General features: G+C 39.1%; 1 protein-coding gene across 11 annotated transcripts in view; it reads right to left on the bottom strand.

The window, feature by feature from the left end:
* Nucleotides 1-14,285, bottom strand: part of LOC105468837 (ankyrin repeat domain 42) — a 199,137-nt gene that overhangs the window by 138,259 nt on the left and 46,593 nt on the right. For all 11 annotated transcript variants that reach the window (XR_011610962.1, XR_011610964.1, XR_011610959.1 and 8 more), the window contains 3 exons: nt 12,355-12,460; nt 7,283-7,458; nt 2,564-2,690 (listed from right to left, as the gene is read on the bottom strand). Coding sequence is in view for 4 of the 11 variants with exons in the window: in XM_071075374.1 (XP_070931475.1) it covers nt 2,564-2,690; nt 7,283-7,458; nt 12,355-12,460 (409 nt within the window). In the remaining 7 variants the exon portion in view is untranslated. The remainder of the gene's footprint in view (nt 1-2,563; nt 2,691-7,282; nt 7,459-12,354; nt 12,461-14,285) is intronic.

The raw sequence follows: 14,285 nt of genomic DNA, 5'->3' as shown, positions 1-14,285 counted from the left end.
CTCATGCCGGTAATCCCAACACTTTGGGAGGCCGAGGCAGGTGAATCACTTGAGGCCAGAAATTTGAGACCAGCCTGGCCAACATGATGAAACTGTATCTCTACTAAAAATGAAAAAAAAAAAAAAGTCAGTGTGGTGGCTCACGCCTGTAATTCCAGCACTTGGGAGGCTGAGGTGGGCAGATCACCTAAGGTCAAGAGTTCAAAACCAGCCTGGCCAACATGGGTTTCCCTACAAAAATACAGAAATTAGCTGGGCATGATGGCATAATGGCAGATGCCTGTAATCCCAGCTACTTGGGAGGCTGAAGCGGGAGAACTGCTTGAACCCGAGAGGTGGAGATGGTGAGCTGAGATCACACCATTGTACTCCAGCCTGGGAGACAGAGCGAGACTCAGTCTCAAAAAAAAGAAAAACAAAAACAAAACAAAACAAAAAAAAGATGCACTTAATGCAAAGTGGAGAACAAATGCTAGAGAAGAATTAAAACTCACTCAGGGTGGAATTTAGAAGAAACACTGCCATCTCAGCTGATATGAAAATGCATTCTGGCATAAACATAAAGCAATTTTTTTAAAAAACTCTGTTCAAAAATCACTTACATTAATAATATTTCACACTGAGCCACTAATCCATAACTATTCGACTAAAAGTTCCATTAAAGACTATTAAAATTATAATGATCTTAAACAGGGTTAGAATCAGAGACTTAGGCTCAAATCCTGGCTCTACCCCCTCTGTGACTTTACCCAAGTTACTTAACCTCTATATTAAGTCTTGGTGTCCTAATCCGTATAGCTCATGGAGTTGTGAGGATTGCCTGAGATAAAGTATGTAAGGGGCTTCTCTGGTGCATGGCATATAGTAGTGCTTAGAAGTAATACAAATAGCTGTAGTGGTAGTATAGTAATCTGCTTTAGAAGAAAAGTAAAGGAAACCAAAATTTAAAGCTCATTAGTAGGAAATAATTTTTCCACCATGAGGTACTTTTCTAGACTACAAGGAATCTAAGAACTTTCAGCTAGGCTCTTAGACCAAGGCTAACACTAAAAAAAATTCTACATCTCAAAACACTTCAAACAATGTAGAGGCAGTGGACAGCCACCTATACGATATGATTTGTGAGATACCAAGAAAGCCCCTGATTTAAAACAAACAAACAAAAAAAATCAGTCTGCCACAGCTTCCTAGTGTCTAAAATCAAAATCACATCAAGAAGTAGTTTCAGTTAATAGGATAGCAGGGAAAAAAAAAACAGAAAAAATAGTATTTTGGCCTAATGTTTTGCCTTCTGTTTAAATTCCCAAGTACCTATCCATGGAAGAATGACACATTAATCCTTATATTATTTTTTATTTTCTTTCTTTTAAACTAGAGCCAAATGTCACCTTAACTACATTAATCCTTATCAAAGATTTAGATGTTACTCTGAATATAGTTAGCAGACCTCTTTCAGAGCTAGATTCGGAAGTGGGTGGAAAAAGGGAAACAGGCAGTTCTAAGAGTGTGACGGAACAAGACACAACCAAAGGAAAGGGCAGGAAAAGCAGAGAACAAAGAAGGGAATCCATGTGTGGTTCTCTTTCCAGACCCATGTTTGATTAAATCCAAAGTTTCCTCTCCTATCTCTTTCTGTTCCCTGTCCATTCTGGAAAGCAGATAGACAAGCAGAGAGACAGTAGGATGAAAGAAGCTCACAGCATCCTCTATCCCAGCAGCTATTAACTACAGTAGTCCCTCAGTATCAAAGAGGAATTGGTTCCAGGAAGCCCCAGACACCAAAATCCACGGATGCTAAGTCCCTTACATTAAAATGGTACAGTACATATGTATCTGCATATAATCTATATGCATTCTCCTGTATACTTTGAATCATCTCTAGATTACTTATTGTAGTAGTATACAATAAGTTGTTGTAGCACATTATTTAGGGAATAATAACAAGGAAAAAAAAGTCTATAATGTTCAGCAAAGACACAACCATACTTTTTTTTTTTTCCCTGATTATTGTATCTCCAAGTTTGGTTGCATCCACGATGTGGAGCCCACAGATAGAGAGAGCCAACTGCAATTAGAGAGGTACCCATCATCCAGAGAGCCAATTTAGGGTGCAGGAAGTGAAAGGTAGAGACAACCATCCACTTGCTCACTGCCTCTAGATGCAAGAGCATTCTCTGATGGGTACTATAATCAGTGAACATAAGACCTAGTCTTAGATTTATGAATGGGCAGTGTAGCCTGATGGAAATGTTCAGAGACCACATTAGAATGTCAGTTTTGCAAGATGAAGAGAGTTCTGGAGATTGGTTGCACAACGATGGGAACGTACTTAACGCTACTGAATGGTATACTTAAAAATGGTTAAGATGGTAAATTTTATGTGTATTTTATCACAATTATTTAAAAATCTTAACTCCTTTGCCATCTGGGGGCTTAGGAGAAAAGCAGGATGGAACCTAACACCCTTTGGCAAGATGAAAGAAAAAGTTGCTGATGAACAAACCCTCACATGGCATTTACAGAGGTATTTAAAAACAAATCATTAAAGTTTTGAGGACATTACTTTTCAGACTCGAGCTGTTCTTTCTTCTGCTTTAAATCTTCTTCTGTTATGCCTCCCAAGTGTTTGTAGTTGCTCTCGGCAATTTCCAGGAGGTGTCTCAATTCTACAATTTTCTTGTAAGCTCTCACTGCAAAACAGAGTTGAATAGGAACCTAGTTAGACATATAACAGCTCATGTGTCCACTGGGTGCTGGTCTTCTTGAGCATATTCTTCCTCTAGACTAGTGTCTGTATGGTTTGGAGAGGGGGTGGAGGAAGGTTGGTATATACAAAGAAGGATAAATATAAGTAACAGAATACTAAAATGAGCATGCAATGAAATACCTAAATGGAGGATTCTTTCCCTGCTACTGGAACATGTATCAGGTTGTTATGACTATTAATGCTACGAACAAGAAGGTTTTAAAAGACTAGCAGTATTGGCCAGGCACGGTGGCTCAGGCCTGTAATCCCACCACTTGGGGAGGCCGAGGCGGGTGGATCACCTGAGGTCAGGAGTTCGAGACCAGCCTGGCCAACGTGGTGAAATCCCGTCTCTACAAATAATAAAAAAAGTAGCCAGTGTGGTGCTGCATGCCTGTAATCCCAGCTACTCACAAGGCTGAGGCAGGAAAATCACTTGAACCCAGGAGGCGGAGGCTGCAGTGAGCCGAGACCATGCCACTGCACTCCAGCCTGAACAACAGAGCAAGACTCCGTCTCAAAAAAAAAAAAAAAAAAAAAAAAAAAGACTAGCAGTGTTTTAGGACTAATGGTGGATTACAGGACCACGTGCAATCTACTATGTAACAGAAAATTAGAAAAACTGAAATAAGTACCAGCCACAAATTTTGTGATTGGTCACTTGTAGCACCTATGCAAGAGAATAGTAAGAGAAGGAAGTATATTGAGAGATACTCTGAACTATTCTCCAACTATCAGAACCATGACATCTCCATCTTTTATGGCAGTGGTTCTCTATCTGGGGTGATTTTCTTCCTCAAGGGTCATTTGGCAACCTCTGAATAAGTTTTGCTTGTCACAGCTTGGGAGTGGGAACAGGGAGGTGCTGCTGGCATCTAGTAGGCGAAGGCTCAGGATGCTACTAAACATCTCACGGTGCACAGAAAACCCTGCCTCAACAAAATAATTATCTGGCCCAAATTGTCAAGAGTATAGAAGTTGAGAAACTCTGCTTTACAGGACCAGCTTAGCAAATCACAGCCTCTTCTTCCTAACACCAATGATTTATCTACCAACAGGTTAGAGCTGCAGGTTCTAAACTGCATACACCTGAATCAAATGGGATGCTTTTTAAAAATGTATGTGCTTGAGCCCCATTCCAGACCTACAAATTCAAGAATATGTACTTAATAAAAGCTCCTCGGTCAGGAGCAGTGGCTCACGCCTGTAATCCTAGCACTTTGGGAGGCGGATCACTTGAGGTTGGGAGTTCAAGACCAGTCTGGCCAACATGGTGAAACCCCGTCTCTACTAAGAATACAAAAATTAGCTGGATGTGGTGGCACATGCCTGTAATCCCAGCTACTCGGGAGGCTGAGGCAGAAGAATCACTTGAGCCCGGGAGATGAAGGTTGCAGCGAGCCGAGGTCATGCCACTGCACTCCAGCCTGGGCAACAGAGTGAGACTTTGTCTCAAAAAAAAAAAAAAAAAAAAAGGGTAGCCAGGTGCGGTGGCTCACCCCTGTAATCCCAGCACTTTGGGAGGCCAACGCGGGCAGATCACGAGGTCAGGAGATTGAGACCATCCTGGCTAACACGGTGAAACCCTGTCTCTACTAAAAATACAAAACAAAATTAGCCAGGCGTGGTGGCAGGTGCCTGTAGTCCCAGCCACTCGGGAGGCTGAGGCAGGAGAATGGCGTGAACCTGGGAGGTGGAGCTTGCAGTGAGCCGAGATGGCGCCACTGCACTCAAGCCTGGGTGACAGACCGAGACTCTGTCTCAACAACAACAAAAAAAGGCTCCTCAGACAATTCTAAAGGGCAGACGGGTTTGGGAACCACCATAACCACTAGTAAGAAGGTAGAGGGGATTAAGATAAAAAATGTCAGAAAAGAGTGAAAGAGCAGTATTTAGCTTATATAATAATTTCTTTATTATTTGAAAGTCTGTGTTTCGTAAAGCCTGTTCTATGGGGTCCTCAGAGGCAAGAACTAAGATTAATTGGAATTAGCTCCAGGAAGAAAGATTTCAATTCAACAAAAGAGGAAATTTCCAATGAAAACAATAAAAATCATATATTTATGCAGTGTCTGTGATGTCGAGATACTACACTAAGTACCTTATATATTTTAATCCTCACAGAGAAGAAATGCTTCTCAGAAGAAGACATACACACAGCCAACAAGCATATGAAAAAATGCTCAACATCAGTAATCATTAGAGAAATGCAAATCAACACCACAGTGAAATGCCATCTCACATCAGTTAGAATGGCTATTATTAAAAAGTCAAAAAAGAACAGATGCTGGGGAGGTTGTGGAGAAAAGAGAACATTTATACACTGCTGTTAGGAGTGTACGTTAGTTCAACCATTGTGGAAAGCGGTTTGGCAATTTCTCAAAGAACTCAAAACAAAATTAACACATGACCCAGCAACCCCACTATTGGTATGTACCCAAAGGAATATATATCATAGTACATTCATACTATATTCACACTATATTCATACTAGAAAGACACATGCACACATATGTTCATCACAGCACTATTCACATAGCAAAAACATAGCATCAACCTAAATGTCCATCAACAGAAGACTGGATAAAGAAAATGTGGTGTGGCCGGGCACGGTGGCTCATGCCTGTAATCCCAGCACTTTGGGAGGCCAAGATGGGCAGATCACAAGGTCAGGAGTTCAAGACCAGCCTGACCAACATGGTGAAACCCCATCTCTACTAAAAATTCAAACATTAGCTGGCCATGGTGGCACACATCTGTAGTCCCAGCTACTCAGTAGGCTGAGGCAGGAGAACCACTCGAACCCGGGAGGTGGAGGTTGCAGTGGGCCAAGATCGCACCACTGTACTCCAGCCTGGTGACAGAGTGAGACTCTGTCTAAAAAAACAAAACAAAACAAACAAGAAAAAACTTACTACCATTCACCGAATTCCCTAGGCCAGAAATCTGTCATCCTTGATTACCCTCTTTTTCTAACACCTCATAGCCACATCTATCAGCAAATCCTATCATCTTTCTCTTCTAAATACACCCAAATCTCACCACTTCTCATTATCCCCATCATCTCCACTCCAGTCCAAGCCATAAACAACTCTCTCCTGAACTATAGCCATAGCCCCCTAACTGATTTCCCTGCTTCCACTCTTGCCCTATGAAGGAAAATGGGCTTTCCACAACACCAGAAATCTGGAGGCAAAAACAGTCAAGGCCAACAAGATCTTGGCTTGGCTTTCACTCTATCTTCCCAACAAGGTATGATCTTACTGATGCTGATTTTTTTCAAGAACCAGGATATATATATAAATATTGCCTTAAAGGGAATACATAGAATGTTAATGTAAGCTCTTCTTAAATGGTGATGAAAGCCTCTAGTATAAAAAGGCGGAAGCAAAACAAGAATGGAGATATCCCATATCACTGGTAGTTACAGGCCTACATCAGGAACTCTAGGAGCCCAGGAAATCTGTGCAGATATTCTACATCTGCTCTTGTACAATTCTAATTTAGTATCCTTGGCATCAGGATATAATTATATCAGAAACTTCATCCAACCTTATATAGTTAGGTGGAGTATGTTCTTTTCCCACCTAATTCATACCCCATATGAAATACTATGCTCTTGTCCACCTCCTAGTCTATCACCCACTCAACAGGTAGAGTGACACTGTTTTTAAATGTGAATCAGATCACATCATTCCCCACCCTGAATCCCAACAATAGCTTTCTATTTAAAATAAAATTTATATGCTGAGATTTTGTAGTGAAAAAAGAGGAAAAATGAACAAATAAAAATCTAAAACTAAAATCCTTATTAGGCCCTAAATAATCTGACTGGGTCCCTGCTTACCTTTCAAACCTGTCACCACTTTCTTAGGGATTCTACTCAAGCCACACTAACCATTCTCAATGCTACATAATGGCCTTTACATGCACTGCTCCCTCTGCTGGCATGTTCTTCCAAGATCTTAATATGACTCATTCTCATCACTCAGGTCTCTGCTCAAACATCACCACCTCAAAGAGGCCTAATGACTTTCTTATCTATAGCACCACTCTACCCTATTTTCTTTATATATCTATTTTCTTACCAATTATTTATCACCCTCCCCCTGACTACCACCATTCAAATGAAGTTCCTTTGTATTGTTCACCATTATTTCAATACCTACAACAGTGTCAGGCACATAGTAGACAATAAATATTTGTTGCTATTATTATCTATAACAATCATTTGCCAACTAACCATGGAAATCCTTGAGATGTCTCTTTCCCTGTTTCCTTGATCCACTAAAGAAAATACTTGAGTATTTTCTTATATAACTTTCTACCCCCCTGAGGGACAGAGGTTATGTCTTATACTTTTTATATGTTCAACAACCCTAGTACAAAAACTTATATTAGTTCTGGTTCCTGCAAAAATATCAAATTATTTTACTTGTAGGCAGTATTTGTCTTTAGAATAGTTTCCAAACTTGTGGTAAAAAGTGGCTATGTTATTTCTGAAAGGATAAATCACAACAGAGGCAGCATACTTACTTCTGGCATCTGTTTTATCCAAGTCACTCAGACATAAATCATCCTTGGCATCAGTGCTTCCCTCAACACCATGTCTTATAAAATATTTCACATCATTTTCATCAATTTCATTTTCATCATCTATATCATATTTCTGTAGCTCCTCTAACAGCTTCACTGCTGCCAAATGGGCAAACCTGTAGAAAAGAATCAATAACTAACCAGATCCACAATCTTCCTGAAACTGAAACTGCAGCTTGCACTTGACTTAGGGAATTACACTCTGTACACTCTGCCATCAATCCACTCACCAGCCAAGGAGCCAAAATCTGAAGGTCAGTGACAATTTGACATATATTCAACTATATGAGAAACTCAGTTACTTGACACTAAGGACAATTATTCATATTAAACACTGATTCCATAATTTTTACTGGCAAAAATACACTGGGAATGGAGATCCAATATCAAAGGAATATGTGGTATGCTCTCAAGCAGAGCTGCTCAACTGAATAGAAGACCCAGAACCACCCTCCTTGATTACCTACAGTTATTGCCTTTTCTTGGCCTAATTTAGATTATAGAATTCATTTTCATTTCAGTTTTAGGGCTAACTATTAATATAGCTCTAGCCCCCTCTATCTTCACCCTTCCTCAAGCCAAAGCATTTGGTATGACTTTGAAATTTAATGAAAAAATAATGACCTTTCCATTCATGTTTTCTAATTCTCCTTAATCTTTCCTGCATCTCTATGAAGGTTCCAGTAAGGTACTCTTAGTTTTGGAGTTGTTGTTGTGATTGTATGTAACCTGCATATTTTTCCACAATTTTTCTAACTGGAATTTTTAATATATTTTCTTACAACTTGAAGAATTACTAAACATAAAAACCTTAAATCCTGTTTTCTTATATTTACATAACCAAACACGCACATTACCTCCTACCAGGTACTGCATATCATTAAAGACATAGTAATAAACATATGCAGGAAGTTGTAAGGTTTATAGAATTCATTATCTCTACTACTAGGTTGTAATTTCACAACTGTCATTTACTGAGTGCTTACTTTACGCTAGATTCAAAGTTATCTCTAAAATAACACTACACCCACACCAAGCATTTTGGTGCATGAGAAAAAAATGTGGGCCCAGAAATTATGGAAAACTTCAGATACACCTATAGTATTCAATCACCTATTTGATGTTGATACAAAAATATACAAATAGATCAATGGATAAAATAGTTCAGAATTAAGCCCACACATACATCGAGAACTGATTTTGACAAAGGCAGTGTAGAAATGATAGTCTTTTAAACAAATAGTCTAGAACTGGATATCCATATGCAAAAAAAGAACTTGGACTCATACTTCATATCATATACAAAAATTAACTCAAAATGATCACAGACCCCAATATAAAAGCTAACACTATATAACTTCTAAAAGAAAACATAAAAGAAAAATTTTACGACTTTGTGTTAATCAGACTTCTTTAGATATGACACCAAAATCATAATCCATAAAAGGATAAATTAGTAAGAAATTTTGCTCTTCAAAGACATTAAGAGAATGAAAAAACAAGATACAACTGGTAAGAAAGGGAAATCTTTGCAAAGCATATATCTGAGAAAGAACTAGTATCCAGAATATACAAAGAACCTTTAAAACTCAACATCAAGAAAACAATTCAATTTTTTAAAGTGGGCAAAAGATCTGAATAATCACTTCATTGAAGAAAATATACAGATGGCAAGTATGTATATTTAAAACATGCTCAAAATCATTTTTCATTAGAAAATGCAAATTAAAACCACAATGAGCTACCACTACATACCTATTTCATTACTGGAATTAAAAAAAGACCCTAACAATACCAAATGACGGTGAGAATGTGGAACAACAGAAACTGACATCCATTGCTGACAGAAATGCAATTTTTTTTTTTTTTTTTTTTTTTGAGATGGAATCTCGCTCTGTCACCCAGGCTGGAGTGCAGTGGCACGATCTCGGCTCACTGCAAGCTCCACCTCCCGGGTTCACGCCATTCTCCTGCCTCAGCCTCCCGAGTAGCTAGGACTACAGGTGTCTGCCACCACGCCCAGCTAATTTTTTGTATTTTTAGTAGAGATGGGGTTTCACCATGTTAGCCAGGATGGTCTCGATCTCCTGACCTCAAGATCCGCCCGCCTCAGCTGCCCAAAGTGCTAAGAGTACAGGCGTGAGCCATCGCGCCAGGCCAGTTTTTTTTTTTGAGGGTCTAGCTCTGTGGACCAGGTTGGAGTGCAGTGGTGCAATCTAGGCTCACCACAACCTCCTCCTCCTGGCTTCAAGCAATTCTCCTGCCTTAGCCTCCCAAATAGTAGCTGGGACTACAGGTGCATGCCGCCACACCCGGCTAATTTTTTTATTTTATTTTATTTTATTTTATTTTATTTTATTTTATTTATTTTATTTTATTTTATTTTATTTTATTTTATTTATTTATTGAGACAGGGTTTCGCTCTTGCTGCCCAGGCTGTGGTGCAATCTCGGCTCATGGCAACCTCCACCTCCTGGGTTCAAGCAATTCTCCTGCCTCAGCCTCCCGAGTAGCTGGGATTACACGCGTGCACCACCATGCTTGGCTAATTTTGTATTTTTAGTAGAGACGGAGTTTCTCCATGTTGGTCAGGCTGACCTCGAACTCCCGACCTCAGGTGATCTGCCCACCTCAGCCTCCCAAAGTGCTGGGATTACAGGCGTGAGCCACCGTGCCCAGCCTGAATTTTTCTTTTTTAGTAGAGACGGGGTTTCACCATGTTGGCCAGGCAGGTCTCAAACTCCTCACCTCAAGTGATCCACTGCCTTGGCCCCCCACAGTGCTGGGATTTCAGGCATGAGCCACCGCGCCCAGCCCCTAGAAACGCAAATCTGTATGGCCACTTTGGAAGGCACTTTGGCAGTTTGTTATAAAATTAAACATACACTTTGCATATGGCCCAATAATCCTACTCATAGATTTACCAAATAATTAAAAACATGTTAACACAAAAACCTGTATAGGAATGTTTACAGCAGCTTTATTCATAACCACCAAAAAATGATACAATCAAAATGCCCTTCAACCTGTGAGTGGATAATCGAATTATGGAATGCTATGGAATTCTACTCAGCTGTTAGAAGGAAATGAACTACAATCAAGATGTCCTTCAACCTGTGAGTGGATAATTGAACTATGGAATACTATGGAATTCTACTCATCTGTAAGAAGGAAATGAACTGCTAATACACATAGATGAATCTCAAAATAATTATGTTGAGTGAAAGAAGCCAGACATAAATATATATTGTATGATTCCATTTATATAAAACTCTAGAAAATGCAAACTAATCTACAGTGACAGGAAGCAGATCAGTGGGAGCAGTCAAAGGGAGAGAGATTATAAAGTGGCAGGAGACTTTGAGGGTGATGAATATGTTCACTATCTTAATTGTGGTAATGGTTTCACAGGATATGCACATATCAAAACTCATCAGTTGTACCGTACAAATATATGCATTTTATTGTATGTCAATTATACCTTAATAAAGTCATTTTAAACCAATAAAATAGACTTGAGTTGATAATGATCCCAGGTACATGGTACAACAAAACCACACTCCAAGGCATCAAAGAAATTCCATAAACAAAATTGTAGGGAACCTGAGCTCACAAACAAAAGTTGCATGGCAACTTAGCAAATGATTGGACCACAGCATACTGTCAAGCCTCATCTGCCATTGTTAGCCCATACTCCTAGTTTAGATTCCAGCTTTCTACTCCACATGCAGTTCTTCAAACATACAAGGTGTTATCTTACAACTCCTCCTTAGGTTTACACTTATGCTTACAAGTATCAACATAAATGTTTCTTCCTCAAAAAAAAAAAGTTTTTTTCTTCGACCTCTATCTAAATTCTGTCCCCATGCAGTTTCCTGCATAACTTTTACCATCCTCTGTATTAAAGTTTCTCCCTTACAACTTTCCAACAGAAAGACTTTTTTCTATGTTCTTAGTGTACCTTACACATACCATGTAATACAGTATAATGATTAGAATTAATAAGAATTTTATTTGCAGGCCGGGCGCGGTGGCTCACGCCTGTAATCCCAGCACTTTGGGAGGCCGAGGCGGGCGGATCACAAGGTCAGGAGATCGAGACCACGGTGAAACCCCGTCTCTACTAAAAATACAAAAAATTAGCCGGGCGCGGTTGTGGGCGCCTGTAGTCCCAGCTACTCGGGAGGCTGAGGCAGGAGAATGGCGTGAACCCGGGAGGCGGAGCTTGCAGTGAGCTGAGATCGCGCCACTGCACTCCAGCCTGGGCGACAGAGCGAGACTCCGTCTCAAAAAAAAAAAAAAAAAAAAAAAAGAATTTTATTTGCATATTTCTCTCTCCACAATACTGTAAGCTCCTTGAGGGCAGTGACTGTGTCTTCTCCCCTTTGTATTTCTACCACTAATCACAGAACTTGGAACATGGTAAATATATGGGAAGCTGAATGAAAAAACAACCAAATGAACAAACAGATGGACTAAATATTTCTTGAGAACCTAACTTGAATGAGCTGGCTATGTTTAATAATACGTGCTATATTTAATTCAGATGAAAACTGCAAAATATGTTTCAAAATCCATGTCATTTATTTTTCTATTATTAATGCTATTTATTTTTATCACATAGCATTTCTTAACAGGGAATGCTACAGGCATTTGGATGGGACAAATAGTGCATTACTGTTCTGAGCACTGCAGAATATTTAGCATTCCTAGACCTGACCTCCAGTTGGTGAAGGTCTCCTGACCTCCAGTTGGGGGTCTCCTTCCCCAGCATTTCCAAAGACCCCTCCCATGAGAAAAGGGGAAAATATTACCTCCCAGTTGAGAATTACTGCTTTAAAGAGAAAAGCTGATATAATGATGGCTGTAAATTCAGCTTGAAAATTGTCATTCCATCTATATTTGATTGAGTCCTCTAAAATTCCATCAAATCTTCAGAGATTTTTGAGTCCAAGAAAGTATATGCAAAACTTTAAAAGCAAAAGAAAGGAGTAAAGAAGACAGATTTATACCTCTTTGCCACATCACTGGGTCTCTCCCCTGCTTTGTTGGTAATATTACTGTCTGCTCCCATTTTAATTAACCATTGCAAACACTCTATGTGGCCTTGTCCAGCAGCTGTTCAAAAAAAGGAAAAAGAACAGGAATTACAAAAAAAGTTATAAGTACCAATTTTCTAAAATTTTGGATAGTACCATTATAGAGTACTTACCTAAGTATTGATCCTTGCAGTAACTGGCAAAAGTACGTTGGGCAAATATTATTTTCTCTATTTCACTTACTTATTCATTAGACAAACTTTTTTTTTTTTTTTTTTTTTTTTTTTTTGAGACGGAGTCTCGCTCTGTCGCCCAGGCTGGAGTGCAGTGGCCGGATCTCAGCTCACTGCAAGCTCCGCCTCCCGGGTTCACGCCATTCTCCTGCCTCAACTGTGTTCAGGCCCCATACAGATAATTTTACATACGGATATAAAAGCTGAAACTCAAAAAGTTTTTTTATGTATTTATTTAAAATCACACAGCTAGTAAAAAGTAGTTTGAAACTAGAACCCAGGCTTTTCTAATACTATCCAGCACTTATCTCCTACTATAAATAGCTTCTAACCAATCTTGTATTTCACAAGAACGTGAGCACATTCTAACCATAAGAACCTACACAGACTTCAAAAAGTCTTGCTTCAGCATATATTTATATGATAGATGTATAGTATATATGTATTCTTCTGATTCTTACAACTCAAAATTTATAGGCCTGTAAAACCACACTTGATTACCTCAACTGTTTACCACCTTTGTCCAAATCTTTACCTCAAAACACATGCTGTCTTTATTTTCACCTTCACAACTCTGCTTAATGTGTCTTCCCACCTAAAGCCAATCACTCAACAATGTGCTCATTTAACCTGTAACTATTCTTCTTTATCCATCTTGAAACTCAAGGAAGCTGAAGAAAACAAACGGAATAGACTTAAAAGAAAGACTTGAGTTTAAGTCTTTTAAACAATAAGATGTGAGGACAAGGCTGTAATCTTCATATCCCCAGAACACAGCAAGTGGCTGCAACTTATAGACCCTCAATAAATGTCTAAATAGAGTTGATGAGTGAATGAATACATTTAAAAAATGAAATCTCAGCTCTGCTATTACTAGCTATATATCTAACCTCAGTCAAGCCACCTGACTTCTCTAAACATCAATTTCCTCATCTTTTACATAGATGATTATTTCATAAGCAAAGCACACTGCTGCTTTATAAAACTGCAGTAAGGATTAAATGTGATAAGAGTTTTTCACTCTGTAAAGTAGTATATAAACATCAGGTATTATTACCAAATCCCTATGAACAGTTCCTCAATAATTTGATCCTTAGCAACTTCTTCACCCTTCAATTCCTATTCCTATGACATGTATTTTAACAACCTAATTATTTTTTGCCATTAATTGCATCCTATCTTAAAAGAAATCTCTAGTTCTTTTATGGTATAATTATGTAACTCTTTAACAGTAAGGTCCAGATCTCATTTTGGCTCACAGTACAGGCACATGGTTGGTGCTGAATATGTATACATGACCTTGCAAAATGAATCAAAGAGCGAGAACTTTTGGTATTTATTTGGTGCTTTAAAAAGCAAACCCACCTCCATTACTGGCAACAGAGAGGACACAGAGCAATATCAAGGGACTAAATAACCCTATCACTACAGTCCCACAGCCCAGCTGGCAAGTCTGTAAGAACTCTTGTTCTGTTGTCCTCTGCCTCAGAGCCATCTGCCAAATTACAGGCTGGCTTCTGCAGAGTCTGGGGCTTCTCTCTTTCCCACAGAGTCTGGGGCTTCTCTCTCTCCTACAGCCTATCTAACCCACTAACACAGAAACTTCACAATTTCTCAGACTTCTATTAATAACCCCACTTTAGACAAAAATGGCAACATATTGATCTTTCT

Source organism: Macaca nemestrina, chromosome 12, assembly GCF_043159975.1.
Source record: "Macaca nemestrina isolate mMacNem1 chromosome 12, mMacNem.hap1, whole genome shotgun sequence".
Taxonomy (NCBI): domain Eukaryota; kingdom Metazoa; phylum Chordata; class Mammalia; order Primates; family Cercopithecidae; genus Macaca; species Macaca nemestrina.
This window is presented reverse-complemented; position numbering and strand designations above follow the sequence as displayed.